Below are 27,500 nucleotides of genomic sequence, written 5' to 3'. Positions count from 1 at the left end.
AGATGTCTTTCAATAGGTTTACCACCACAGTGACATTTTGAGCGTGTCTGAGGAAGAGTGTGGTAAACCAGTGTTTCCCAAACATTGGGTCGGGACCGATTTGTGGGTCGCGGACACATTCTCTGTGGGTCGCGAGTAAATCTTTATTTGGGGCGGATTTTCAAAAAAAAGAAAGAAAAATCTAAATTTTTTTCAGAAAATGTCATAAATAAAATGAAAATAAATCCATTAAAAACGTTTAAGAAGAAAAATAGCAGATCTACAAGCTCACAACGCATTGCATCGCGATGCGTTGTGGGCTTGTAGATCTGCTATTTTCAAAAGTCTGGTTCCCTGAAGAGACATCAAAATTCTCTTTTGATCTCCAGCTAAAAAGGTTTAGGAACCACCGTGGTGAACAACACAATTACCCCTCAATGTCCCTCCAGTAAGTAAAAAGCAGCACCACCACCGCACCTGTTCTCACAGTACTGTCCATAGTAGCTGGTTCCACATTCACAGGTGTAGCCGTAGGAGGAGCTGGGCTTGCGGACGCAGTTGGACACGTGTTCGCAGGGGTTCAGGTCACACGCCGCCACACACTCCTTCCCAAAGAAACCTGCACACATAACACACATTAACACCACAATGAAGACACGCAAGCAAGGTTTGGGTCCAACTGTCCACATACACATTGTTGTTGCTGTCTGGCACAAACCTCTTATCTCCATATTTTAACTTTTTGTGTTTTTCCGTAAATCAACGCCCTACTTGATCATACTACGGGCATCACACAAAAGCAGCAGATCTACAAGCTCGAAACGTGGAGGATTCCACCCGACAGAGACAATATGTTTTGTGATAATCAACATATTGATCTTTTAATTTCCATTATTAGATCCTAAAAATATATAAATTAGAAATGTAATGATGTAAATTATTACATTAAATTACAAAAATATGAATGATTAATTACATTTAAAATAATTAAACGGAAATACAAAATATAAAATGTATATTTAGTGATCCTATTAGATCTTAACATTATATTAGATTTAATTAGATCAAAATTATTTAGAAATGTTTGTGGTTAAGTGGTTAAATGTGTGTGTTTGTTACCTGGGTCACACACACAGGTGTGTGTGCTCCAGTCGTCGCTGCAGTGGCTGTTCTCGGGACAGATGTTGGAGTCACAGGGGTCGGCGAGGTCACAGCCGTCCTCCACGCGGATCTTCAGACCCTGGGCCATGTTCACGTTGGCCACGTTGGTGGAGGTCTCACCCATACGCACACCCTGAACACACACACACACACACACACACACACACACACACACAGAAGAAACATTAGAAGAAATACGTGATGATATATACCACATTAACCGTAGTGCTTTTTCGGGTACATTTTCTAAAGATTTCATACATTTTCAACATTGTAGTCCAATACTGTCAGAAAAACAGCAGATGTACAAGCTTGTGAGCTTATAGATCAGCTATCTTTGGTACTTGTCCTAAGATGAATATAGGACTTAAGTGGTTAAATGATGCCAAGCCTTTGAAATGTTCTTCTTGAAAACAATACGATAAAACACACACACGCGCGCGCACACACACGCACACACACACACACACACACACACACACACACACACACACTGACCTGTATACAGCCGGTGAATCCCTTGGTGACATGGTTGTCCTCCCCAGGAAGACCTCCCACATAGAGGGTTTGTAGCCTCAAACCTGGCAACTCATTGCCTATTTCCACTGACTTCTTCTCACACAAACACACACACACACACACACACACACACACACACACACACACACACACACACACACACACACACACACACACACACACACACACACACACACACACACACACACACACACACACACACACAGATATTTCATTAACTTAACATTGATCAAATCTGCCTTTAAAATCAAAACCCTGTATGTGTGTGTGTGTGTGTGTGTGTGTGTGTGTGTGTGTGTGTGTGTGTGTGTGTGTGTGTGTGCGTGTGTGTGTGTGTGTGTGTGTGTGTGCGTGCGTACCTGGTACATGCCATAGTCCAGGGACACGGAGGCCATGTATTTGATGTCCTTGCCGTCCTTGACGCTGCTCAGCTCCACCAGCAGGTGGTGCCACTCGCCGTCGTTGACCCTGACCTGGGGGAAGGTCAGCGAGGCCACCAGATGTGACCCCAGTGACACCTCCATGCGAACCTGCTGCTCGCTCACCTGGACGGGGTGGGAGGAAGGAGGGGGGGCGAGTCATTAAAAACTGTACAACAGCAAGATGTGTACTTTTATACCATGTCAGGCAGAAACCTCCATATTCTAACTTTTTGTGTCTTTTCGTAAATTAATGCCCTACTTGATCATACTACAGCGTCACACAAAAGGAGCAAAACTAGCCGATCTAGAGGCTCCGTAGCTCACAACGCGTCACAATGATATTTTTTGCTAAAGTTGTTCAGTGCGTCTGTGGGTTTTATAAACATTTATTCATGGGAAATTATTAACAAGAGCTTGTGACTACATGTGTATTGGATCAATTGGAACACATGTTCTTAGTTCCATTTTCTGAAAATTAACAGTGACGAAATGCAACTATTTGTACAATCACTGAATGAAATGAAGTATTTTACAGTAGAGAACTGCCATTATTTGCCTTTTTTTTTAAAGCTATCAGCAAATTATGCAGCCGAACATTTTCAAACGTTTTTAAAACGTATCATTATTATTGTTGTTGCTGTTTGTGATGCAGGTTTGTAAAGTAACAGAGTCCAGGGGACATTTAGGCTGGAAAAACACTGCAGTTTGAAGTTATGGTATCAAGTGCACCTGAAACCAACCAAAACCATTCATCAGGGAAATGTCACACATTGCGCCTGTGGTTTGGTGATGCCTGTGTGTGTGTGTGTGTGTGTGTGTGTGTGTGTGTGTGTGTGTGTGTGTGTGTGTGTGTGTGTGTGTGTGTGTGTGTGTGTGTGTGTGTGTGTGTGTGTGTTATCACATATCCATATCTCACCAGGAGGCTGATGGCGGAGGACTCCCCGGCGTTGGCCCGCATCAGGGTCCCGGCGGGCTGCCTGGTACGGAACATGAGGCCCAGGTACCACGGCACGGCGATGGTGACGTCCGGGTCACTCAGGGACACCATGGCCTGGCCGTCGTAGAACTGAGGAGAGGGCATCACTGCACGGAGACAACAGGGTCAGGAATGAGAGAGTGACACTAATTAACCCATTAAGACATGAGGTGATTCTTAAAAAGAATCTAAATCCTATCACGATTTTCCAAAAAATAGCAGGCACTCGGTGCCGCGCTATGAGCTTGTATATCTGCTATTTTTTAATAGCCAAAGAAATCTAAAGTGACACAGATGCGTTCCAGGTCTGAAAGGGTTAATACTCATCATACCTGAGGTATGACATGATGTAATTAAGACCTTGGTTGTGACCTTGTTTCGGGTGCAATAGTAAATCAAACTAATCGATTATAAAGAATATGTATTTTAATACAATAATTGATTTATAATTATATATATATATATATATCTTTTCAAAATATTTCAAAAATACATGTGCACAAGGCCTCGCGATAGATCGGGTGTCACCATTTTTATAAAATGATTAAACAAACTAATCAATGTAGTCGATTATGAAAATCAATTTAAATAAGCGTCAAGATGATTTGATTAATCAAAACACCTAATTGATAGAATAAAAATGCTAAGAAATAATTGATCGTAGGCTACAGCCATAATCTCTCTATTTGTCATTCCCATCCAGTGTCAAGAAAATCTGCCGATGTACCAAACTATGCAAACAAAATATCTTTAAAACAAGAGCGCTGACGTCTCTTAAGTGGAACAATGTGACTTTAAAGTGTTTACCACGTTCAAATGGTTTGATCATTCATGAATGACGTTTTAATGCAGCACTGTCTCACTGTAAACTTTAAACAAACAGACACTTGACAGAGAGGATGGAGAGAGATTAATGAAGAGATTGAGAAAGAAGGAGAGAGAGGAAAGAAAGGGAGAGAAAGATGCACGCACACACACACACACACACACACACACACACACACACACACACACACACACACACACACACACACACACACACACACACACACACACACACACACACACACACACACACACACACACACACACGCGCACACACATGTTCAGCACATCTTTCAGCAAAAGATTCACACAGTAGGTTGTTTCCTGCCATAATAATCTACACAGCGTTTGGTCCGCATCTCCCCCGGGCACATATTTCTACTCTCTACACACGCACACGCACGCACACGCACACGCACACACACACACACACACACACACACACACACACACACACACACACACACACACACACACACAAGCACTGAGATAAACCTCAAACTGTAATTATCAGACAACAGGCAGTTGTTCCTGGCAGAGGGGCGGGGGGGGGGGGGGGGGAGGCTAGTGCTACCAGTGACTACATCTCAACACCGCGGTCCACCTCATCCAGAGGACAAAAGCGTGTTAACGTATCAAAAACAACACATCTGTCACGGAGGACGCCATCCCAGCTCTGATCTGCATGTGATCACACAGGGCGGGAGGTGACGAGGAAAATAAACAAACCAACTGCAAGCCTTAACCACTTTAAACCCTAGCCTTTTCACGAAAATAGCAGATTTAACAGTACAGCGGCTATTTTCAGCGAGGAGATTTGGTGTAGAATGAACTAATAGCGGATCTAATATCGAGCCGTGGGTAACTAACTAAATAAACAGGGATTAACAACATGATTTTATTAGATTTTGGGTATGAACGTGCGCCGAATTTTGTGTGGCTGCAGTGCAATCTTGTTTCGGCATTCATGCCTGCTTGGGAGCTACAACATTGCAGGCAAAGTCTTTGCGGGAAAACAAGTGTGAACATCATGATGTTGCTTGCATATTCCGCATCCCTGTGATAATGAATGATGATCATATTACATCATTATTCTGCCTTAAAAGGTCGCTTTCATAGTATAGTTTCTCAGCAGAAAACCATTTGTTATCTTTTCCATTTCAACAGATTAAGTTACAGCCGTCTGCCAGCCTGCAGAAGGATGGATGCTATATTGATCATTCTCATCGCCAAATCCTTATAGTCTTGCATGCTACAGTCATATCTCAAGTGAAGTACTGTACTGGACTATTCAGCCAAGAACGAGAACGGTACATACCGCGGCGTAAACTGTACAGGAAAATAGGACATGTGAGAACTTCTCTCCTACTGCCTATGCCGGCGACTAATGTTAATTGGTTTCCTGAAAATGTAACGGAGTAGGGGGCACGGTGGCGCAGTCGGTAGCGCTGTCGCCTCACAGCTAGAAGGTCCTGGGTTCGATTCCCGCAGGGGACGCTGTGGGTGCTGGGGGCATGTTCTCTCCTCCGCGTCATCAGTGCCCACACCCTAGGTGGGGTTGGCGAAAGGGCCTTTCTGTGTGGAGTTTGCATGTTCTCCCCGTGTCTCCTAGGGTAGGTACCTTCACAAAAAACATGCAGTAATCCTGGTCACTATACTGCCTCCCCCTGGCCAGCCGGGGCGCCTGATGGAGGGGAAGGGAACTGGTTGGAATAACATGTTCCTTCCACGTGCTACGTCCAACCAGGGAAACTCTCCCCTGTCAGGTGATAAGAAGGTCAGACGGCTCTCATGCATTGAAGGAGGCATGAGCTCGGCCCTGGCCTCCCTAGGTTGGCAGAGGGAAGGTAGTGCCCAGGATTACACGCTTAGGCATTGGCACTAGGGTGAAAAAATAGGGGTTTCAAAATCGTGGGATAAAAATTTAAGAAAAAAAAAATATATATCTAAACATAGCTTATGTTCAGTCTCTCATAGTGTTTCTTAGTTTGTCAACGTCTTTCACTTTGAGCTTCATTCAAGTCGTGCAAAAGTATTCAGTTTGTATTTTAAATCTACATATTGTATTTGGTCATTTAAAGTAGTGAAGCAGAGGTAGTTTATGTCAGCTCTTTAGACAATGAAAGACTGCCAGAGATTTGATTCAATTAGCAATCTGCTCTGGCAGCAGTACGCTATCATAATGATCTTATTTATTTTAATTTAGCCAGCTTTGGACATCTGTTAGTTTCATCTTTATTTTTAATTCAGTTTATTGAATCCCCCACATCTCACTTAACTAAGTTTATAATAATAACACTCAATGTATTATTACTCACAGTAAACGCTGCTATTTGCGAGAGATCCTTTTGGTTCCTGAACCAGAGCTGGCCTCAGCATAAGTTTAGAATGCCAAGTTACATCTTGCTTTTCACTAATACCGTATTTTACGGAATGTATGTCAAGCAAAGCATAAATAACTGCATAAAGTTAAAGTTAATCTTAACTAAAACCTACATCTCATACCGTAAATACCGTTACGTCTTAATACTGTACACTGGTTCTCAAAGCAAGGTCCGGGGACCCGCAGGGGTACTGTACTTGAGGGGGTTCCAGGGAGACCTTTGCAGGTCTGTAATTCCAAGAGTATACCAATGGAACCAAATGGACCATTTGATTCCATTTGTACACTCTCAGTGTTACATTTAACACTGAGTAGATTGGGGTTCTCAGAAATAAAAACCATACAGAATGGGGGTCTGTGGTGTGGCCTGAAATTAAAAGAAAGGGTTGACAATCACTGGATTTACCACTTGAACCCCAGCATCCACATTCTGGGGGAAACGTTAGCCAAACGTAGCAGATCTACTAGCTCACAATGTGTTGCACTACGACGTGTCGTGAGCTTGTAGAGCTGCTGTTTTTGGCAAAGAGTTTCACTAAGACCAGAGGGTTTAAGTGGTTGTACATTTGCAACGTGAGCCCAAAAAACACCCTGGAGGAAGTGTTCTGACCCAACCCTAACCTGGCAGGTCTGTGCCAATCCAGCTCCAACACAGAGTCAAGCCAGTGTTCAGCGCAGGATGCTGCGGAGGGCGGTGATACAATCCCAGATTTGGTGTCTCCCTGGTTCTCGTGTGGCAACCGCGGTTCGTCTCTAGCCTTTCAGCAGGAAATGTCAACTAGTAAAAGATGAGCCAAGCAACACTTCCCGACGCGCTGTGATCCCGGGCCCAGTCCAGATACCGGATCCGGGGGCTTGGCACGCATTGCGCGGCTACCTCATACGCGAGAGGGCGAGGTGAGGTATTCACACATTGTTTGGAACTCAGCCCTGGAGGAGGGAATCAAACGTCTCTGCTTTCCGCGGGATGAACCTGAGCCGGGCCCCGCTTGTCAGAGACGCTGAATGGCCGTAGTGTAAATATCGATTTTGTTGGCAAGTGGCGTTATGTGTCCTAGTCCAGGATGGGCTGAAAGAAATGAACCACAAAGGGGGTTTGTGGGATATAGTGGATTTGTCACAAAGTAGGACATGGAAGATGGTAACAAACAGGGTTGGAATTGTTGGGAGGGGATTTCCAATATGTCTGATATTTATACTGGACAATATCACAATTTAACAATTTAATTAAAATGTCTGTTAACCACATTGATTGGGGGACAATTGTCAACAATTGGTCGCAGTGTGACATGTTGCGAGCTTGTATATCTGCGCTCGGGTGGCACGGTGGTAAAGTCCCTGCCAACCACCACGGAGGTTGTGGGTTCGAATCCACCGCGGTGCATCCGGCTTTGTCGGGCGTCTATGCGAACACAATTGGCTCGTGTTCGGGGGAGGGAAGCCGGGCGGGGAGGAGGGTTGAATTGGTCATTGCACATACTCCTATGGGCTGGGGCGGCACCTGTCAGCAGGGAGTGTTCGGCGGGAGGAGTAGGACTTATGCTCTACGTCCTCCCGGTGGGGGCTCCTCACTGGTAGGTGAGTCAGTAGGATACAACAGCAGTGACAACAAAGAAATGTGTGTGGGGAGGAATCAATTGGCATAAGGACTTAATTGGGGAGAAAAAGGGGGTAAAAAATTATTGGCTACTCTCCCCACACACACACACACACACACACACACACACACACACACACACACACAGATAGCCAGACGCACAAATGAACACACAGACAGACTCTGACATTTCCATGTGACTTAAATCACTCTGTGTGCGAGATGGAACAAGCAGAATGGGAGTCATTCTAAGCCTTCCTGAGCCTGTTAAGCAAACACGCACACACGCACACACGCACACACGCACACACGCACACACAAACACACACACACTTAAAGCTGACTCATAGCAGTTGCAGAATTCTGACCACAAAACCGCAAGGCATACATGAACACAAAAACTACTGGTAAGGTAGTCAGACAAAAGAACACACCACACACCCCACACACACACACACACACACACACACACACACACACACACACACACACACACACACACACACACACACACACACACACACACAGAGAGATGTATCAATCATCAATCAGCAGAGGATGATATGAGTAGCAGAATGTAGCAGTTAGCGCACAGTGACTCACAACATGAATTAATCAACTGTTACACAGCTGAGATCAAACTGTTAATGTTACTAGGAGATAAATCACAGTCAACTGAATTCTGTCTACCTACAGTATCTACCTATACCTACCTACCTACCTACCTATCTATGTAAATACAGTATCTGCATGTATGTGTGATGTCCCTATGTACACACACGCACAAGCACACACACACACACGTATTTATGCATGCATGTATGTATGTGCGTACGCTCGCGCGCGTGCGTGTGTGTGTGTGTGTATACAATGTATGTATGTATGTATGTAAATGATGTCTGTCTGTCTGTCGATCTCTATCAATCTATGAACGCACGTGGGACAACCTCTGGGTCATAGCTAGGGTGTGTGTGTGTGTGTGTGTGTGTGTGTGTGTGTGTGTGTGTGTGTGTGTGTGTGTGTGTGTGTGTGTGATATTGTTTGATGGTGTGTGCGTGATACTGATCTATTGAGTGAGGAGTCACTCATTGTCTTCCGGAGCAGCAGCCCCCAGGTCAGGTGTGTGTGTGTGTGTGTGTGTGTGTGTGTGTGTGTGTGCAGAGGACAGTGTCACATTCAATGCTTTACACTTTCCATTGTGATCCCAGTATGAGTCACCGCACTGGATCACACCTGCCTGTTGTCCGACACACACACACACACACACACACACACACACACACACACACACACACACACACACACACACACACACACACACACACACACACACACACACACACACACACACACACACACACACACACACACACACACACACACACTTCTTACCTAGTTCACAGTTCTTGCCTCCATACCCGGTCTGACAGTCACAGCCGTACGTGTTCCACTTGTTGACACACACTCCTCCGTTGTGACACACCTCCCGCGAGCAGAAGTTCTTCTTAGCCGCACAACCTGCACACATTACAACGTGGCATTCATTTCAGTTGTGCACATAAACTGTAGATGAAGTATGAGCACACTGTATATACTGTACATGCATTTGTCTGGTGTCAATTTAATTTCAGTATGCAAGCATGTATGCATGTCCAAGCATCATATAGACCACTGTTTGTGTCGCGAGTAAATATCCCCTTTTTGTGTCTTCCATTTAAAAATGAATTCCAATGTCTAATTTCACCAGTGATATAGACTACAGCTGTTCAACGTGACTGAAAGGTCACATCACATGCAGGTGAAACCACAACAATAATCATAAATGTACACAGAATCAACTTTCCCAAAGCTGCCTCTATAACCACAGATGGTGCATGAATGGCACAATTTTTGTGCAGTACCTCTTTGATTGCTAGTTTACTCTGAAGAAAATGTGATCTAATAAACTGATGATGCAATGTTTTGTTGAGAAATCAATACGCACGCAGCCAGTGCCACGCACACAAAATGCGCGATTGTAACTAATGAATCCCCTTGTGCAAAATGAAGCTGTTAGGCTAAGCTGTTGAGCTGTTATGTCTTAATTACTCTTGGATGAATTAGTATTTTATTTTACAAGTATGGGGTCCAGTGGTGGACAAAGTACAACAATAGAAGAACAGTGAGACAAAATACAACCACCCCAATTGTATAAGTTATATTGTATTAACATACTCTACCATACAGATTGGACAAAATTACATTGTGTTCATTAAAACTAGTTACATAGTGAGGCTTTAAAGTACAGGTGTACTTGCTTTTAAGAATACTGAAGTATTCGAAAATACAACTTAGAAAGTACAAAAATATCAATAATAGTTAAATATGTACTTTTTCCCTTCCTAAAATGTAGTGGAGTCAAAAGTACAATATTTGACTTTGAAGTGTGGTGGAGTGAAAGTCATAAGTATTCAAAAATGCAAATACTTATGCACAGTTTTCAAGTAAATGTACTTAGTTACTGTCCACCACTGATGGGGTCTATGTATTAATTTGATAGGATTCCTCAGCAATTATCTGTGTTTTCCAGCCATGCATACAGCCTTTGGTGCGCAGAGCACAGAACTACTGTTGTCAGTGTTGTGCGCTAAAAATAGACCGTCGACAAGCTCGCAACGCGCAACAACGTCTTCCAGTATGAGCTTATAGATCGGCTATTTCCATATGACTTATCATCATCTCACCCGCCGTGGTTCCGTTGTTAGCGATGAAGCTAGCCATGTCGGTGGGCCTGCTGTCGATGGTCAGGTTCCTCATGCAGCCCACAAAGTCTCTGTTCCTCACTGGGAAGTCCTCGGGCAGGTTGGGGACACCGCCCAGCAACAGGGGTCCTGTCAGGTCCAAAGATCTGTAGGGGGGAGAGGAAGCCAAAGGGGCTCAGTCAGCAGAATTATACAAACATTTAACCAATGTAAAAGAAGCCAAAACAAGCTGTAGAGACTTTACTTCATTTTTGTATTTGGGGAGGGACAGAACATATCTATGAACCAAACTCTGCGTCCGCGTTAAAACAGACTAAAATTCCAGTTACAAGAGATGTGTGAAACCGTACAAAATGGCGCTATGAAAATATAAATCTAATAATGTGCGTCTGTGTTAAAACAGACATTAAAACAGTTATTGGCTGGCAGAGGAAGAGTAGCGCCCAAGATTACAAGCTTAGGCAACTGGCACTGGGTGAAAACTGGGTTACAAAATTGTGGGATAAAAATATATGTAAAAAATTTAAAATAAACAGCTATTACACTCAGTTAATTTAAACACTTAAGCCCTATTGTGTCATTTGACGTACAGCAAATGTCACACGAAAATAGCAGCTCTGCAAGCTCATAACGCCTTGCACCGCGACACGTCTGTATGCCTTTCTTTTTTATAATTGTTTGCTCAGAATAGCATGCACCAAAAAAATAGACCCATAAGGGTTCAGATTTACATTCTCAAGAGTAGTAAAAAAAAAAAGCTAGGCATGCAGGAAGCTGCTTACGAGCCCCCAAGTCCCCCATGGTCCTCGAACATCAAACAGAAAAGGATTGGAGGGATTTATTTTGACGCAGCACAAGTCCAAACCGCTAAACGTACGCCTCCTCGACATACAGACGACGTGGGCACATGGTCAGAGTAAGCCGGTAAAACTATCGTCCAGAAAATCCGTTAATGACCCTGCTGGTCAATCATTTGGAACGTTCTGCAATCATATAAAGGACAGTTCAGTCCGTTTTGTTTTGTGTGGGCTAGAAGCTTTTAAAACATGCAAAACATAACGTACACTGACTGCAATGACACACAGTCCTATCACTGGGAATTCAGCGTAGTACGCATTTAGTACATTTACTTATTTTGTAAATATATAGGAGTAGCAAAAAATGCTAATTTATATCCTTTTTTTTTATACTTTATTGAGTCAAAACATGTGAAGACTATTTTGTGTATGTCCATAATGTGATTACAGAATGTATGAAAATTGGAAATAAAAACTCAAGTGCTAAAAAAAACAAACATGTGAAGACAATAAATCATTCAGTTTAATAATTGATATCCTTAGTCCCTGGCAGACAACATTAAGAAGGAGGTGACAGGTTTAAGTGTTACACCACCAAAAAGCTTTTGGATTCAAGTGGATTAAAAGACAGCGGTCGTCAAGCTGCAAGTATAGGATGGCCCGCCGTTTATACGTGGAACAGGTTCATACATGTGACCAGTTTGCACATGAGAGGTTCATACATTTGTGTCTGAATGGGTGTGTGTGGGTGGAAATGATACAGTAAGTGTAACCGCTCTGTGCGTGTGCGCGACATGCTGTAGGCAACATGCTGTCTGTATGTGTAGGTAATCTCTCAAGACAGATTTAGAGCTCCGCGACTTTCTTTCTTTCTTCCCCTTTTTTTTACTCTAGGTTCCCTCAGGAGAAATGCTGTTGGGGACATGTTGTAGAGCCGTGGTTCTCAACCTGTGGGTCTGGACACCCAGGGGGGGGTCCCCAAATTATTTTGGGTGGGTCCCCAGATGATTAGCTTAACGTGCTACATTGTTTTCTCACTCAACAGTTAACAAACCAACATACAGTATAAGTGTATACAGGGTAGCTGCACATTTCTAAAGTTACAATTTATGACTTTTAAGACCTTTTTAATACCAAACTGTCCAAATTGTCAAATATTACGCGTGAAAGAGGCAAACACTGTGAAAATAGCCGATCTACAAGCTCACAACGCCTCGCACAAGCTTGCGGTTTGGGTATTTTGACAATGTTTATCTGTGGAACCAAGTCAAACTAATGCAATGCCTACAATTCCAATTGCTTGGGGGGGTCCCCAGTTCAAATATGATTATTTTGGGGGGACGCAACCTGAAAGGTTTGGGAACCCCTGGTGTAGAGGACATGATATTGGGGGACATGTTGTAGGGGACATGTTGTAGTAGTAAGGGACATGTAGGGGACACGGATGTTTCATGTGTGGCTCAGTGCCTCCAGGCTGCCGTGAGCTACAAGACAAGTTCCTGAAAGAATGTAACCTCATTAACTGTACTTTGATGTTGTGCCTCTGTGTAACTCCCTCTCCCTCTCCCTCTCTCTCTCTCTCTCTCTCTCTCTCTCTCTCTCTCTCACCCACCCCCCTCCTCCCTCCTTCCCTCACTGTCTTTCTCTTTCACCAGAGAGTGTTTAATCCTCCTAGCAGCCAGTCAGTCAATGTGTTCCAGCATGCCGGTTCGCGAACAGCTCCCCTCATTTAGCATAGAAAAAAAACAACAACATCTTCTGGTTGAGGAGGTGTTGTTGTTGTTGTCTGCCAGAAGGAGAGGCCGGCCGCGTGGAGGAGGCACACAGAGATGAAGCAGGACAGGAGGAGGACAGGACAGGAGGGAGGGAGGGAGGTGTCATTTGTTGTAATGAAGGCAATTTGACATTCAGCACCCGTGATAGAACACATTCTCCTATTAGTCTCACCACAGGGGGCAGCGTGCGTGCGAGTGTGTGTGTTTTGTGTTGCTAATCGGTAGAGAGGCTTAGAGCTCGCACAAAAAAAAAACACAAAGCAAAACACAGAGAGCTCTTTTATCATCCTCTATTAACACATCCACCGCCAGAGGTTAATCTCATAATGTACTCACCAGTGCCAAGGTGTTTTTGTTGTTTTTTTCATGTCGCCATAGATCTTGTTAAAATCCTTAAGATTGAGCCGTGAACGGTCTGTTTACATCCGCGAGATCTCCCTGTATCTCCCAGTGAAAACCACGTGTCAAACGGGGCATCCATGTTTGAGTTAGAGCGGATTACGTTAAACAGTGAAATGCGAGGAGAAAAAACTACAGGAAGAGAATTGAGTTTCAGTTTCGTCTGTAGAATGGGAGCGGGCGTGATCGTCGAAACCGGATCCCAAATAATTCTATTTCCTGTCATCAAACCGGAAACGGAAGTGGATCAAAAAAAATCCGAAAGTGCACCCGGACCGCGCATGCGCGAAAAGACCGCAGCCCGTAGGACTACGGGCTCGGCGCTTAACCGTTGGATTTAACGGCCCGTAGAACTACGGGCCCGGCGGTAAAGGTGTTAATGTATTTCTACAATGCGTTCACAATGCAATTACAGTTTATCTTGTCATGTCATAAAAGCATAAGCAAGTTGATGAAAAATAAGATATAATTGCAATGGAGAGAGATATAATGCATGACAAAAATCAATAATTTTGCAACTGAAATTTAGGGGTGCAGCGATTGGGAAATTCTGGGCTAATATCGATGTTTAAAAAAACGATTTAAAACAAATATAACCGAGGCCAATGTGTTTTATTTTTATTCTTTTAACGTTTTTTTTTTGTTGGTAGTCATTCCTCCTTTGGTGCCAGGGACAGAAATACATCTTCATTAAAAAACATAACTTTTTTAAAGACTCTAATGAGCACAAATTGAATCATATAGATTAATGAAAAGACAGACAAACATCAGCCAATGACATCGGTGGATGTCATCTTATCTGATAATACACTGATGGCAGACAACAAGGCGAGTGTCGACTGATACCGATGTGCAGCCAATGAATTCTGTGATTTGCATTTAATTTAGCTCTTAGAGTGAAGGTCCTTTTGGTTACATTACATTACATTACATAAGTCCCTCTCACAGTTACACGTGGATAAATGAACACTAAGGATTTTACTATGTGATAGAGCGGGGTTCTTCAACAGGACCCCCTGTTGAAGGACCCTGTGATGGAGTGAGCGTAAACCAGAGACAACAGGAGGGGACAGAGACAGAGAGATAAGACATGACGTGACGAAGCAGTGTGACATCGCAGCTTTACTTTTTCTGTCCGGTCTGCGTTCCCTGGGCGGCGCAGGAGTAGTTTCCGATCTGGTTCCCGAAGCGGATGGCCATGGAGATGTCACAGTCGTCCACGGCCACCACGGCCACCTTCTCTCCGGACGGGCCGTGCGGGATGCCCAGGCGGCCGATGTTAGGCTGAAACACAAAGGTCAAAGGTCACGTCAGACACGAGGTCACCGCGGTTAACGACCCACGTCGCCACATCGTCGTGTATGTGGATGTCATTCCGGGAGGAGTAGGATGAAGGCTCTAAGTCCTCCCGGTGGAGGCTCCTCTCTGGCAGGTGAATCAGTAGGATACAACAGCGGTGACAACGGGAGGAATCAATTGGCATGACGACGAAATTGGGGAGAAAACAAAAATGGCACAAAACATTTTCAGATGGGGGTGAATTTGGGGGTCTGTCACATGAAAAAGATTGACAACCACTGCAGAGTGTCCTCAGCCCCTCACAGAAGTGGAAAGAGCAGGATTCGTTGAGTTTCCGTTGAATGAAAAAAGGAATTACATTTAACATGAAAGTATTTATGTGACACAAGTGAAACCCATCATCTTTTTCCCCTGTACAATGTGTGTGTGTGTGTGTGTGTGTGTGTGTGTGTGTGTGTGTGTGTGTGTGTGTGTGTGTGTGTGTGTGTGTGTGTGTGTGTGTGCATGCAGAACCACGGCGGTCTGAATAAACAGATCATGTCTCTCCTCGCTCTCTCTCTCTCCCAGGGCAATATAGTGAAGCAGTGAACCGCAAAACTACAACAATAGAACTACAGATCCCAGCTCTGATGGTGGCAGAGATTTTACACAAGATAACCCTGCTGACAGAGAGAGAGAGAGAGAGAGAGAGAGAGAGAGAGAGAGAGAGAGAGAGAGAGAGAGAGAGAGAGAGAGAGAGAGAGAGAGAGAGAGAGAGAGAGAGAGAGAGAGAGAGAGAGAGAGAGAGAGAGAGAGAGAGAGAGAGAGAGAAGAGAGAGAGAGAGAGAGAGAGACAGAGAGAGAGACAGAGAGAGAGAGAAAGAGAGAGAGAGAGAGAGAGAAAGACAGAGAGAGAGAGAGAAAGAGAGAGAGAGAGAGAGAGAGATCTGTGTCTGTATCTGCATCTGTACGGTACAGTACATAGAACTACCGCACAATACATATCGTTGCTGGCGGGCAGAAACTTTTTGTGTTTTTTCGTACATTAATTCCCTACTTGATCATACTAACGTGTCACACAAAAGCATCAAAAGTATCAGATCTACAAGCTTGTTTTGAGCTTGTAGATCTGCAGCTTATGCTATTGTTGAATTTGAATAGAATTTCGGACATAATGAGGTTTCCACCCGAAATTGAAATTGAAATTGAGAGAGTCAAAAGTCCAACACAGCATAATCCTGAGTGTTAATTTAACTCAGGTAGTGTATAAATGAGTCTAGCTACTGAGTGAAATTGGACGCTGGTGGGGAACAACAAAGGGACAGACAGGGAGGGGGCAAAACAATAGAAAAAGTGACTGTGACAGACAAAAATAGAGACGTTACTGGCCTGAAATAGTTTCGTAGCAAGACAGGAAATACAGAGAGAGAGAAAGAGAGAGAGAGAGGGGGGGGGGGGGATAAACAGACAGATAGACAGACAGAGGACAGGGAGGGGTGACAGAGAGATACAAAGGGAAAGGGAGAGAGCGGGAGAGACTAACGTTTATGGGACAGGACATTTTCCAGTGAGTTTTATCGGTTATCATGGAGACTCCCTGTTTCCACCTTTGTACTAAAAACACTTCATCAGTGAGTTTCCACACATAACACTGACAACATTACAACTCCAACGTCATCGCTGGTTGGTTTCTCTTCTTTCTGTCTCATCTTGAAGGCTAATCTCCACCGCAAATTGCTGCACGATTTATAACCACGTTTAGTTTTTTAACCCATTAACACATTCCATGCCAGAGTTTAATCTCATAATGTACTCACCAGTGCCAGCGTTTTATTGTTGTTTTTTTTCATGTCGCCACAGACCTCGCTAAATAAGTTAAAAGTGCGCGTTCATTTGGTTCTAAACACACAGCGGATCTGTGAGAAACGGCCAGCGAAAATAGTTTCCAAATCCGTGCCGCCATCTTGAAGATACAGCCGATCAACGGTAAACAGTGATCAGCGAGGAGAAAAACAACAACCGAGAAAATCGAGTTTTAAACAGGATCCCAGACAGAAGCGGATACGATCGAAAAAAACGGAACCCGAATAATTCTGTTTCCGACCGGAAACCGGAAACGGATCAAAAAAATTCGGAAAGTGCACCTGGGGCGATTACAATGGGAATCGGCGGTTCGCGTAGATCTACGCGACTGGCACGCTGCGGCTTTAAATAGGTTCGCGTAGATCTACGCGATTGGCATTCAATGTGTTAAGACCTGAGGCCGATTCTAAAAATGACTTCTAAATACAGTTTTCTGAAAAATGTATGTTATGCTATATATCGTTGCTGTCGGGCAGAACGTGCCGTGTTTCGAGAATGTAGATCTGCTGCTTTTTATACTTTTGTGTGATGCTGTAGTGTGATCAAGTAGGGCGTTAATTTACAAATAAACACTATAAGTTAGAATATGAAAATAATAGTTTTCTGCCCGACAACGATATACCATGTATCTTCAACAGTGATAGTTACATTGCAAAGTTCTGAGTGTCATCTTAACCCTGATAGCCTCAACGACAGCAGGACAGTTCACTGAAGTGGTCACCTGATGTGAGTAGGCACTCAAACACTCATTAAGCAAGTCATAATACGATTTTTAACAAGTGCGCAAGCATGCACACACACTGTATGTGTGTGTGACCTGCAAATCTTAGCGTCTTGGCGTTAACATGTAAAAGCGGTCATGCTGGAATGAGGCCACACCCCTGTCTCTGGCAGCCGGCCAATCGGCCTTAAGTGTCTGCAGGTGCCTACCTGCTCTAGCCCCTCCCCCCCCACAGACTCACCCCACCCACCGCCTCCAGGCGTCCCCACGGCAACCGGAGGCATCCGGTCTTCCTGTCTAGCCCGAGAACGTCCTGCTGTGAACGCGTGAACTCAATCTCTCTCTCTCTCTCTCTCTCTTGTGTCTGTTGTTCCGCTGTTGGCTGAGGCTGTGGTAATTATCATAAATCCAGTTCACAGCAGAGAGGAGGGGGCGGGTCTTGTCTGGAGATGCTGTTTTGAGTGACAGGGCTGAATGTGTTGTTATTTAAGGAGGACTCCACTGCCTGGAGAGACACAATTGATGCCGCGAGGCGAGCCGTGTTCCGACTCGGGAGTCTTTACACCTGCCGCGTACCGTACGTGCCCCTCCCACCCCTACTCCGCAGCTTAACCACTTTAAACCCCAGCATCCTTATTGTGGGGACTGAAATTAGCCAATCGACAAGCTCACAATGCGTCGAGCTGAGCTTGTCGATCGGCTGTTTTCAGCAAAAGCCTTTCAAACAATAACAGAAGACACTAGTATGGAGCCCTGAGGGACCCCGCTCAACCATATGGGGTTTAAGTGGTAAAAGAAAAAAAGAACTGTCTTCACAGTGAAATCCCCAGGGTTAAAGACAACATGAAATGAAAAAAAAAAAAATGACTTAATATCAATCAGTCCCTAAAAGTTCAATCCCAAAGACTTCCCATCAAACAAAAAAGTCAGGATGACAATAAGCGGGGAACATAGAACCCGGGAACATAGAACCCGGGGGAAAAAAGAACCGGGTGACGACCCCATAGGATCCTTACAATGAAAAAGAAAGCATGCTTGCCAGATCCATGTTGTGTTATTATTTAAGTAGATTGAATTCTGTCATTGTAATGCTTATATGTATTTTATGAGTGCTACCCCCACTAGCACCATCTTTCTTGGCGGTTTGTGTGTGTGTGTGTGTGTGTGTGTGTGTGTGTGTGTGTGTGTGTGTGTCCTTGTGTGCGTAAAACTATGTTTAGTAGGAATGTTTATAGTTTAGGGCTAGTTGGTGATTTTAACTTGCACTTGGCTCTCACTTTGAGGGGCAATGTGAGAGTCTTCAGGTCATCTCTCTCTCTCTCTCTCTCTCTCTCTTTCTCTCTCTCTGGTGTTGACAATGCTGTTGTTCATAGCTAACTAAGGCCTGGTCTCCAGTAGTGACTGGTTTACAGGTACCATGGCAACTCACTTGATCCCAATGGTTACCCATGAGGGGAGGTTTACAGAATACACACACACGGTCGCACGCATGCAGATAAGCATGCGGCGCACATATATGTATATGTATTTACATTTATAACTGCTGATCCGACTGACTCTATACTCTACATACCGGAGTCCCCCAGGGCTCTATACTAGGTCTGCTAGTCATTCGCACTACAGCAAATCTGTTTGGCAAAAATGGCTGATATACAAGCTCACAACGCATCACAGACCGATGTGCTGTGAGCTTGTAGATAATCTATTTTAGCCGAATGTTCACCCTAAAATAGGGTGGTTAAAAAAACCTGCATATAAGTGTTAACTTTGGTGGAAAAAGGCACAAGCGCACGCGCACGCGCACACGCACACACACACACACACACACACACACACACACACACACACACAATGTCAACACTGTCCACACAAATTCATGCAGGGTTTAACCTGGTCTTTACTTATTACCCTGCAGCAACGCTTTTAACAACATATAAGTGTTAACTTAACAGACCATGGACAGCTAGCTGACAAAGTCTTTTCTGACACCTATATTAACGCTAACGTCTGTCAACACAGCCCTACAGGCAGGAGAAGCAGATTGAGTTGCACTCCAAACAAAGTACAACAGCTCAGTGCAAACGTCAAACACTGTCAATGACCAGCCAATATATACAGGTGTGTGTGTGTGTGTGTGTGTGTGTGTGTGTGTGTGTGTGTGTGTGTGTGTGTGTGTGTGTGTGTGTGTGTGTGTGTGTGTGTGTGTGTGTGTGTGTGTGTGTGCGTGCAGTGCACACGCGCATTGGTGTTCTGGAAGTAGTTGGAGGATGTCTGCAGAATGTATTTACTGTAGGTGTGTGTTCAGTGACCTACAGTGAACACACGTGCGTGCGTGCGTGTGCGTGTGTGTGTGAGTGTGAAACAGGAAGAGGCAAGCGGAGGTGCACACGGCTGAGCATTTTATTTTCTTAATAAAGGAAGTGTGAGTCGAAGACTGTGACTTTATTTATGTTTGACAGAGGAAATCCCATTCTCTCTCTCTCTCTCTCTCTCTCTCTCTCTCTCTCTCTCTCAGCGTGTGTTTGTAAAAGCAGGCAGTGTTTCCCCTAATTGTATTCGCAGATAATTACAGTAAATAAGTACGTAAGTAACACTTGAACCTTAAGTGTTACATTTGGTGAAAAGAGCAGATCGACAAGCTCACAACACGTCACAACTGGATGCCATGTGAGCTTGTAGATCGGTTATTTCCGGCAATGAGATTTGGTGCAGAGGGACATAGTGTGTGTAGAGCCATGGGTGACCCCGGTCATACATGGTTTAAGTGGTTAATATTGTTCCATCGTGACAACGTGATCAAGTACAGTATGTAGTGTACTAGACGCTTACAGTTCATTTAACCCTAACCAACTACCAAAGGTAGGCTATTTGTGTGAAAGTGTGGATGCGCATGAATGAGTAGAAGTTAAATCCATACGTATTTATTGCGAACGCGGGAGGAGGCGCGGCGAAGCCGCGCCTCCGACCAAGTGGAGCTTACTATATCATCGTGCTTGCGGTGTGTGTGTGTGTGTCCCATATTTATGGTCTCTTTCCGTCTGTGTTCACGCTCTCATTCTCTCATTGGCTCGCCGGCGAGAGATTGTGCCTGATCCCATTGGTTCACCGATCTGTCCGTCAACCCCCGCCCCGTTAACACAATATTACGAGCGACGCCCACTGCACTCTGGTTGGTTGCGAAATGAAACTCTTCCTCATACCGAGTACACCGACCCGCTGGGCCAGGCTTTTATTTTTTAGCAAAACTAAGCAATAAAAGCCTGGAGATCGAGGCGAATCTGCGTTCGCCTCCAGCGTTCGCGCGTCTTACTTGTGTATCTATTTATCTATGTATATGTCTATGTATCATGAGCTGTCACGGTTATGAGATTTTAATTGTGTTTCTGTTGTTGAACATTGTGAATAGAAATCTGTTTGGCTTTTAGGCTTCGTAAGCTAAAGTTACACAGGGCAGATATGTTAAATACACATTTAATTACTTTATATTTAAGTTTGAAAATATACAAACACTTTTAACTTGGAAATGATTATGACGATTATGACAATCATGCAAATTATGTTTTTGCGATTATCTCAAATAATTGTGATTAGGGGATTATAATAATCGTGACAGACCTACAGTATGTACTGTCTGTTTGTCTGTCAAACACGCACACACGCACACACGCACGCATGCACGCACACACTCACACACAGTATACAAACACTCTTTACGGCAGTATACAGTATGTTTGACTGAGTAAATGCCATCGTCTCTATCTCTCTTTCATTCATGTACATGGTGTAGTGTTTGCTATGTGTGCACCTGTGTGTGTGTGTGTGTGTGTGCGTGTGCGTCCAGTGTAGAGTTTTGGCCGTGTCATCGTGCGTAAAGCTAGTCTGTCCCTCGTGGCGAGAGATGTCTCGTTCATGTCCACATTACCTCACCTCCCCTCTGGCTGTGTAAACTTAGAGGTGTCAATTATTCACACCTAAAAACACACACACACACACACACACACACACACACACACACACACACACACACACACACACACACACACACACACACACACACACACACACACACACACACACACACACACACACACACACACACACACACACCCCCACACACACACACACACACACACACACACACACACACACACACACACACACACACACACACACACACACACACACACACACACACACACACACACACACTCCCTGAGGCCATACATACACAGAGCTACAAACAGACAAGTGCTAATGTTCAAGAATATAAGTTACTGGTAGTAGCCTGGTCTGCTGTCTATCAGGGCAACAGGTGGACTACATGGCTTTGTCAGCTCACAGCTTCTAAGCAGACGAACAAACAACAGAGGTCAAGGTAAGCTGATCCCGTGTCAGCGGGATGGAGAAAATTCTTCTTTCATTAATCTGCAAAGCGACTCTGTCGGGTCTCCGTCTCATATATGTCCAAAAGTTAAAATATGGAGATAAGAGTCGACAGCAACAAAATATAACTGAACTTTGTGTCCCACTTACCTGTAGATTATAAGTACATCCGTGTAGGGCTGCAACACTTACTCAAAAATAATTGTTTTAAAAGGTATAGGGTAAGTGATTTTCTTTGGTCAAAATGAGTGTTAAATAGCTCTATATTCTGATAGAACTCATTGCTATAGAGTGTTTGTTCAGTAACAGGAGTCTCCATGACTCTCCAGCTCTTTATTAAACAGAACATGCATTTTCAGGTCAGGAAACCATTTTTTCCCAATCAGGATAGAGAACTCAGTCAGGATACAGATTAAACAAGTGAAATTGGAAGTGCTGACACAAAGAAATGAGCTGAAAACAATTGAACTGAAACATTATAAAAATGAAGCTGATAAATGGGTACTCTCTCCTGATTGGCTGAAATCTTGTCACCGACCTGAAAAAAGTATTTTCTGTTTATTGCTTGTTTACTGGAGGGAGACCCCTGTGACTGAACAAACACTCTATAGCAATGATTACTATCAGAATATAGTGCTTTAACCTTTTAACTCTTTCAGTGCCAAGAGTATTTTCATAAAGTACTCCCAAACTGCCAGGAATTTGCGTTTTTTATTTATTTTTATTTTTGTAATTTTTCATTCAAATAAATGATCTGATTGGGGTTTTAAACCCATAATACAGTTCTACCAGTAGAGAGCAACAAATCGACACATTGATGATCTCGCTGGCTCACTCGCCCCCTCCCAAACAGGCTCACGTCATATCCGGTCAGAACCGGATGTTGACATTTTCGACAATCGATCGGGCTAAATTACGATGCGATACACGACTACGATGACTGATCGTCACCCAGACCAAAGAGAGTAGACGTGGACCTCTCCGTTCGCTTTTTATACCGTGTGAAAAACCGTGACTTTCCCTATTCTGGCCGAAAATCACCGGAGAAAAACAACGTGACCCGGAAATGATTTTTTTTTTTTACATCCGGCTCCGGGTGAGTCTGAAGGAGTCAGGAAGCGAAAGTGATCATGAAAAAAAAACAGAATAGCGCGACCACAGTCAAAAGTAAAAACTCGGGATTTCTCGTGCTGGCACTGAGGGTACTCGGGAAAAACTCGGGATATGTCGGGGCGTGGCACTGAGAGAGTTAATATAAAACTTTTAGTTTTAACCAAAAAATATCACTTACCCTACCTTTAATCAATTATATATTTTTTGTTTCGTTTTTTTTTTGGTGGAATACAGAAATTGTGAAAATAGCCCATGATGTACAAGCTCACAACGTGTCACATCTGCTTTTTTCCACTATGCAAAAGTTTGAAATAATCGTGATATTGACTGAAGTCATATCGCCCAGCTCTATCACTGCTAGTTGGAAACAGGGCCTCATCCAGAGAGTACAACATGGAGCCGTTATGAAGATTCATGTTGATGTTTGGCAGTAAAAATGTGCAGTCCTTGATAAGGCCAGTGATTCTGTGAGATAAGGGCAGTGATTCAGGGAGACAGACGGAGGAACAGACAGGTGGGAGGACAGATAAGACAAGATGGGTGGAGGATGAACTGCCAGGTATTTATAGTAGGTGATAGTAAATTATCTCCGTCACTGTGTATATTTCTATCTACTCGGTCAAAGAGTGTTCCTTTAAAGGAAAACCTTCTGTACTCCCTCTGTGAGGTGGGCAGCTCAGACACCTGCTTACCACTTAGGGCAGTCAGCTGAGCTCAGAAACTACAATTGAATTTCGGTCTTAGAAATAGACTCATTCCGTCACTAAAGAGGAAGTGCTTCAGACTCAGCAGTGGTGTATCAAAGACTGTCAGTGTGCACTGGTAGCGCATTTCCCACCCAAATTCAACGATTACTTGAGGCTCCATTTTTTGTTTGACAACTCACCTACCAATGACATCATGCATCATAAACTACAGTCTTTCCCTTCCTGTTGTTGCATCTCTTCAAAAAAAAATCATAAAAGTTTGAAATCTTGTTTGAAATTAACTTATCGAACAGCTTACACTTTAGTGAGGACCCATATATATCCATATACTATAGATGATGTTGAAAAAGCTAAAATGTTCCTTAAACTCTGATTGATTGTCTCAACATTAAATGAACATTCCAGATAACGGTAACGTTTCAACGCCCTCTCCAGCATCTACCTGAGTCTCTCAAGCCAAACGACTCTTCCACAATCTTTGAACGCTACAGAGAGTCTGTAATTACCCCGCCCCCAAAACAACATCCGCACAGAAAGGTGTCTGTTATTTCCGTTCATGAAAATATATTTTAAAATATGAATTTCCATTTCTGCTACTCAGCAAGCTAGATATAGGCTTCTAACTACTTTGATTTACAGTAGGATGTATTTGACCAACCTAAACCCCTGTAGTCTTAGAGAATTGGACTTGAGTCACAACTGTACTTTGACCACTTTTTCCGTCTACACCAAAATGTCTTCGGCCGCTATTTTTTGGCTAATGTTCCCCCTCCAGAATATGGACGTTGGGGTTCAAGTGGTCAAGTGACTGCAAAAGGTGAAACGGAAGTGGAGGAGGACGCGGCACCTCCCATGTACAGTACTGTTAGGCAGGACATTTTAAAGTGAGTCAGGCCAACAGTCAATCTCCAGTTCTATCTCCCTCTCTTACCTCTCTTCCCTCTCTCTCCCCCCCTTTCTCTCAGGTCATGCTAGGTGAGCTGTGTGGAATCTCCCCCTGTTCCGACACACAGACGTACTCTCACTCACTTAGCAGGAAATTAGAGAAGGAATGCCACGGGGAGAACGAGAAGAAAAGGAGGGGAGGGAGGGAGGGAGGGAGGGTGTCAGACAGAGAAAGGAAGACAGACGGAGGGACGGAAGGACAAAGAAAGATCAGCAGACCAACAATCTGAATGAGTCAGAGGGCCGAGCGAAGTGAGGGAATAATGGTGGAGTGAAAGAGAGAGTAGAGGAAGGTGAGAGTCTGGTTTGAGAGAGCGTTGAGAGGGAGAAAGAAAGGAAGAGAGAGAGTGAAAGAGAGAGAGAGAGGGGTTGTTAGAGCGGTTGTTTTCAAACTTCTTGTGCCAAAGGAACAGCAGTGGACAAATCACACCTGTATTGATCGTGAAAATAGCTGATCTAAAAATTCAAAATAAAATACATTTAAATAAAACATTCTTTGCCTATAACATATCCAAACTAGATATGCCAAGTTGAAAGTTTTAGGGTACAGAATTTGCCTCTGTATTGGGAAACGAGTGTGTACAAAGTACTGATATAGCAAATCAAAAACAAAATTCATACATTTTTGTATAGTTGTATACTGTATATTACAATAATATCCCAAGGCACACCTGGACGTGAGAGAGAGAGAGAGAGAGATTCCATCATGCAGAAGGTGGTCTGTGGAGACAGATTTATCTGTCAAACATCTGTTGTTCTCCATGACTAACCTATTACACACACACACACACACACACACACATCACACACACACACACACACACACACACACACACACACACACACACACACACACACACACACACACACACACACACACACACACACACACACACACACACACACACACACACACAGTTTCCAACAACATGCATACACTTGCAGACACACATTCGAAAGTGTCTTTTTGAATACTTCAGGTCATGGAAACACTGTGTGTGTTGACTTTAACAAAAAGCTGGGTTCAAACCCCCCTCAGACCGCTTATTGTACAGTAAGGTGACTAATCCACCACATGACTAGAAACATGGTGTTAAGTCTCTTACAAAGAACCTATTAAATCAAATCAGAATCAGGACAAAAACATATTCCTAGATGACAAGAGTCATCCTAGACGCGTTGAGTGTGCACTTAATCTCTGCTGACAGGACAAGGTGCTGCATCGCTGCCAATGAAAATATACAGCAACTTGCCCTCTCTGTCTGTCTGTCTGTCTGTCTGTCTGCCTGCTAGCCAGCCTGCCTCGCTGTCTGTCTGCCAAGACACAAGAACGGAGAGTTCAGCTGAATGAGCCTCAGTGCAAGATGTGATGAGAGTCGACAGAGCAAGATGTGGGTGTATATAGAACACTGTGTCATCTCTCTGACAAGGCGTTAATCCCATGATCTGTCTGTGGAAGCAAGAAGCTGAGTTGTGAGAGCGAGGACGTGAGAATGAGTGAAGGAACGACAGAAATGAGAGAGAGAGAGAGAGAGAGAGAGAGAGAGAGAGAGAGAGAGAGAGAGAGAGAGAGAGAGAGAGAGAGAGCGGGATCTATTCTGTATCTCTGCCCCTGTGTGTGTGTGTGTGTGTGTGTGTGTGTGTGTGTGTGTGTGTGTGTGTGTGTGTGTGTGTGTGTGTGTGCCTCAACAGAGAGAAGTAATTGGGGGGTTCGAATCCACTGAGGTGCATTCAGCTTTGTCGAGTGTCTATACGAACACTATTTGCCCGTGTAGGGGGGAGGGGAGGGTCACTGCATGCCCTTTTACAGGCTGGGGCGGCACCCGTCAGCAGGGAGTGTTGGGCGGGAGGAGTAGGACGAAGGCTCTACGTCCTCCCGGTGGGGGCTCCTCACTGGCAGGTGAGTCAGTAGGATACAACAGCGGAGACAACACACATGTGTGGGGAGGAATTAATTGGCATAATGACTATATTGGGGAGAAAAAGGGGTGAAAAGCAAAGAATGATATATATTTTTTAGCAATGTAATTTTATTACTACTCACTATCTGTAATGTAAAGCCAAAGCTCACGATTTATATATATATACGTATATACATATATACTTATATATATATATATATATATATATATATATATATATATATATATATATTATACATATATATTATATAGTCTGATTAACCATCGTAATGCGTTGTGAGCTTATAGGTCTTTTATTTATTATAGGAATTTTATTTCAATGAATTGTTTTACCACTAAACGTGGGGATGGTGAACATGTTGGACCATGAGGTCTCATGTTTCCAAATACATCCACACTCACGTTACTCAACAATTGACCAATTCACATGCCGGCCATTTGCTTACATCACATTCGGGATGGGAATCCCCACCTCCCGAGTGTGATGCAAGAACAAAATGGCCACCGTGTGGATATGATGGAGGGTCAAACAACAGACACACAACTCCTCTGTATCGACACATTCCACATCCAAAGCACACCACACCACAGACCACGACCAGAAAGCCCGCTCTACGTTCTACAAAACAAACCACACCGGACCAAGCCAGACCACACAGGGACTATGAAAACCCGACTACAGAGCAGAGCACACCAGAACTACGACTACAGACACCGGCGGTCTACAGTTACACCAGGAGACTGTTCTAGAAGCAGGGCCTAGAGGGCACCAGGTGAGAGCTAGGCTAGGGGTCAAGAGGTTACCTCCTTCTGGTTGAGTTCCAGCCAGGCGGTATAGAGCGGGAGGCGCAGAGCCCCACTGGAATCCAGCAGGCTCTCACTGTCCTGAGAGAGAGAAACACCAACGCATTAGACCCCACTGCATTACACCGCACTATTAGACCCCACTACATTAGACCCATTACACCCCACT

General features: G+C 44.0%; 1 protein-coding gene across 4 annotated transcripts in view; it reads right to left on the bottom strand.

Annotated features, from left to right (window-relative positions):
* The window catches only part of celsr1a (cadherin EGF LAG seven-pass G-type receptor 1a), a 156,902-nt gene that overhangs the window by 39,081 nt on the left and 90,321 nt on the right, over nucleotides 1-27,500 (bottom strand). For 3 of the 4 annotated variants that reach the window (XM_080421305.1, XM_080421304.1, XM_080421306.1), the window contains exons 7-15: nucleotides 27,332-27,412; nucleotides 14,722-14,879; nucleotides 10,607-10,770; nucleotides 9,276-9,401; nucleotides 3,019-3,185; nucleotides 2,040-2,225; nucleotides 1,639-1,752; nucleotides 1,099-1,273; nucleotides 457-598 (exon numbers count right to left, since the gene is read on the bottom strand). In XM_080421305.1, coding sequence (XP_080277431.1) covers nucleotides 457-598; nucleotides 1,099-1,273; nucleotides 1,639-1,752; nucleotides 2,040-2,225; nucleotides 3,019-3,185; nucleotides 9,276-9,401; nucleotides 10,607-10,770; nucleotides 14,722-14,879; nucleotides 27,332-27,412 — 1,313 coding nt within the window. The remainder of the gene's footprint in view (nucleotides 1-456; nucleotides 599-1,098; nucleotides 1,274-1,638; nucleotides 1,753-2,039; nucleotides 2,226-3,018; nucleotides 3,186-9,275; nucleotides 9,402-10,606; nucleotides 10,771-14,721; nucleotides 14,880-27,331; nucleotides 27,413-27,500) is intronic. The other variant, XM_080421307.1, reaches the window with a different exon arrangement.

The sequence above is a fragment of the Gymnoscopelus braueri genome (genome assembly GCF_963280865.1).
Source record: "Gymnoscopelus braueri genome assembly, chromosome: 23".
NCBI lineage: Eukaryota > Metazoa > Chordata > Actinopteri > Myctophiformes > Myctophidae > Gymnoscopelus > Gymnoscopelus braueri.
The sequence above is the reverse complement of the archived record's forward strand: the minus strand, read 5'-3'. Positions and strand labels throughout refer to the sequence as shown.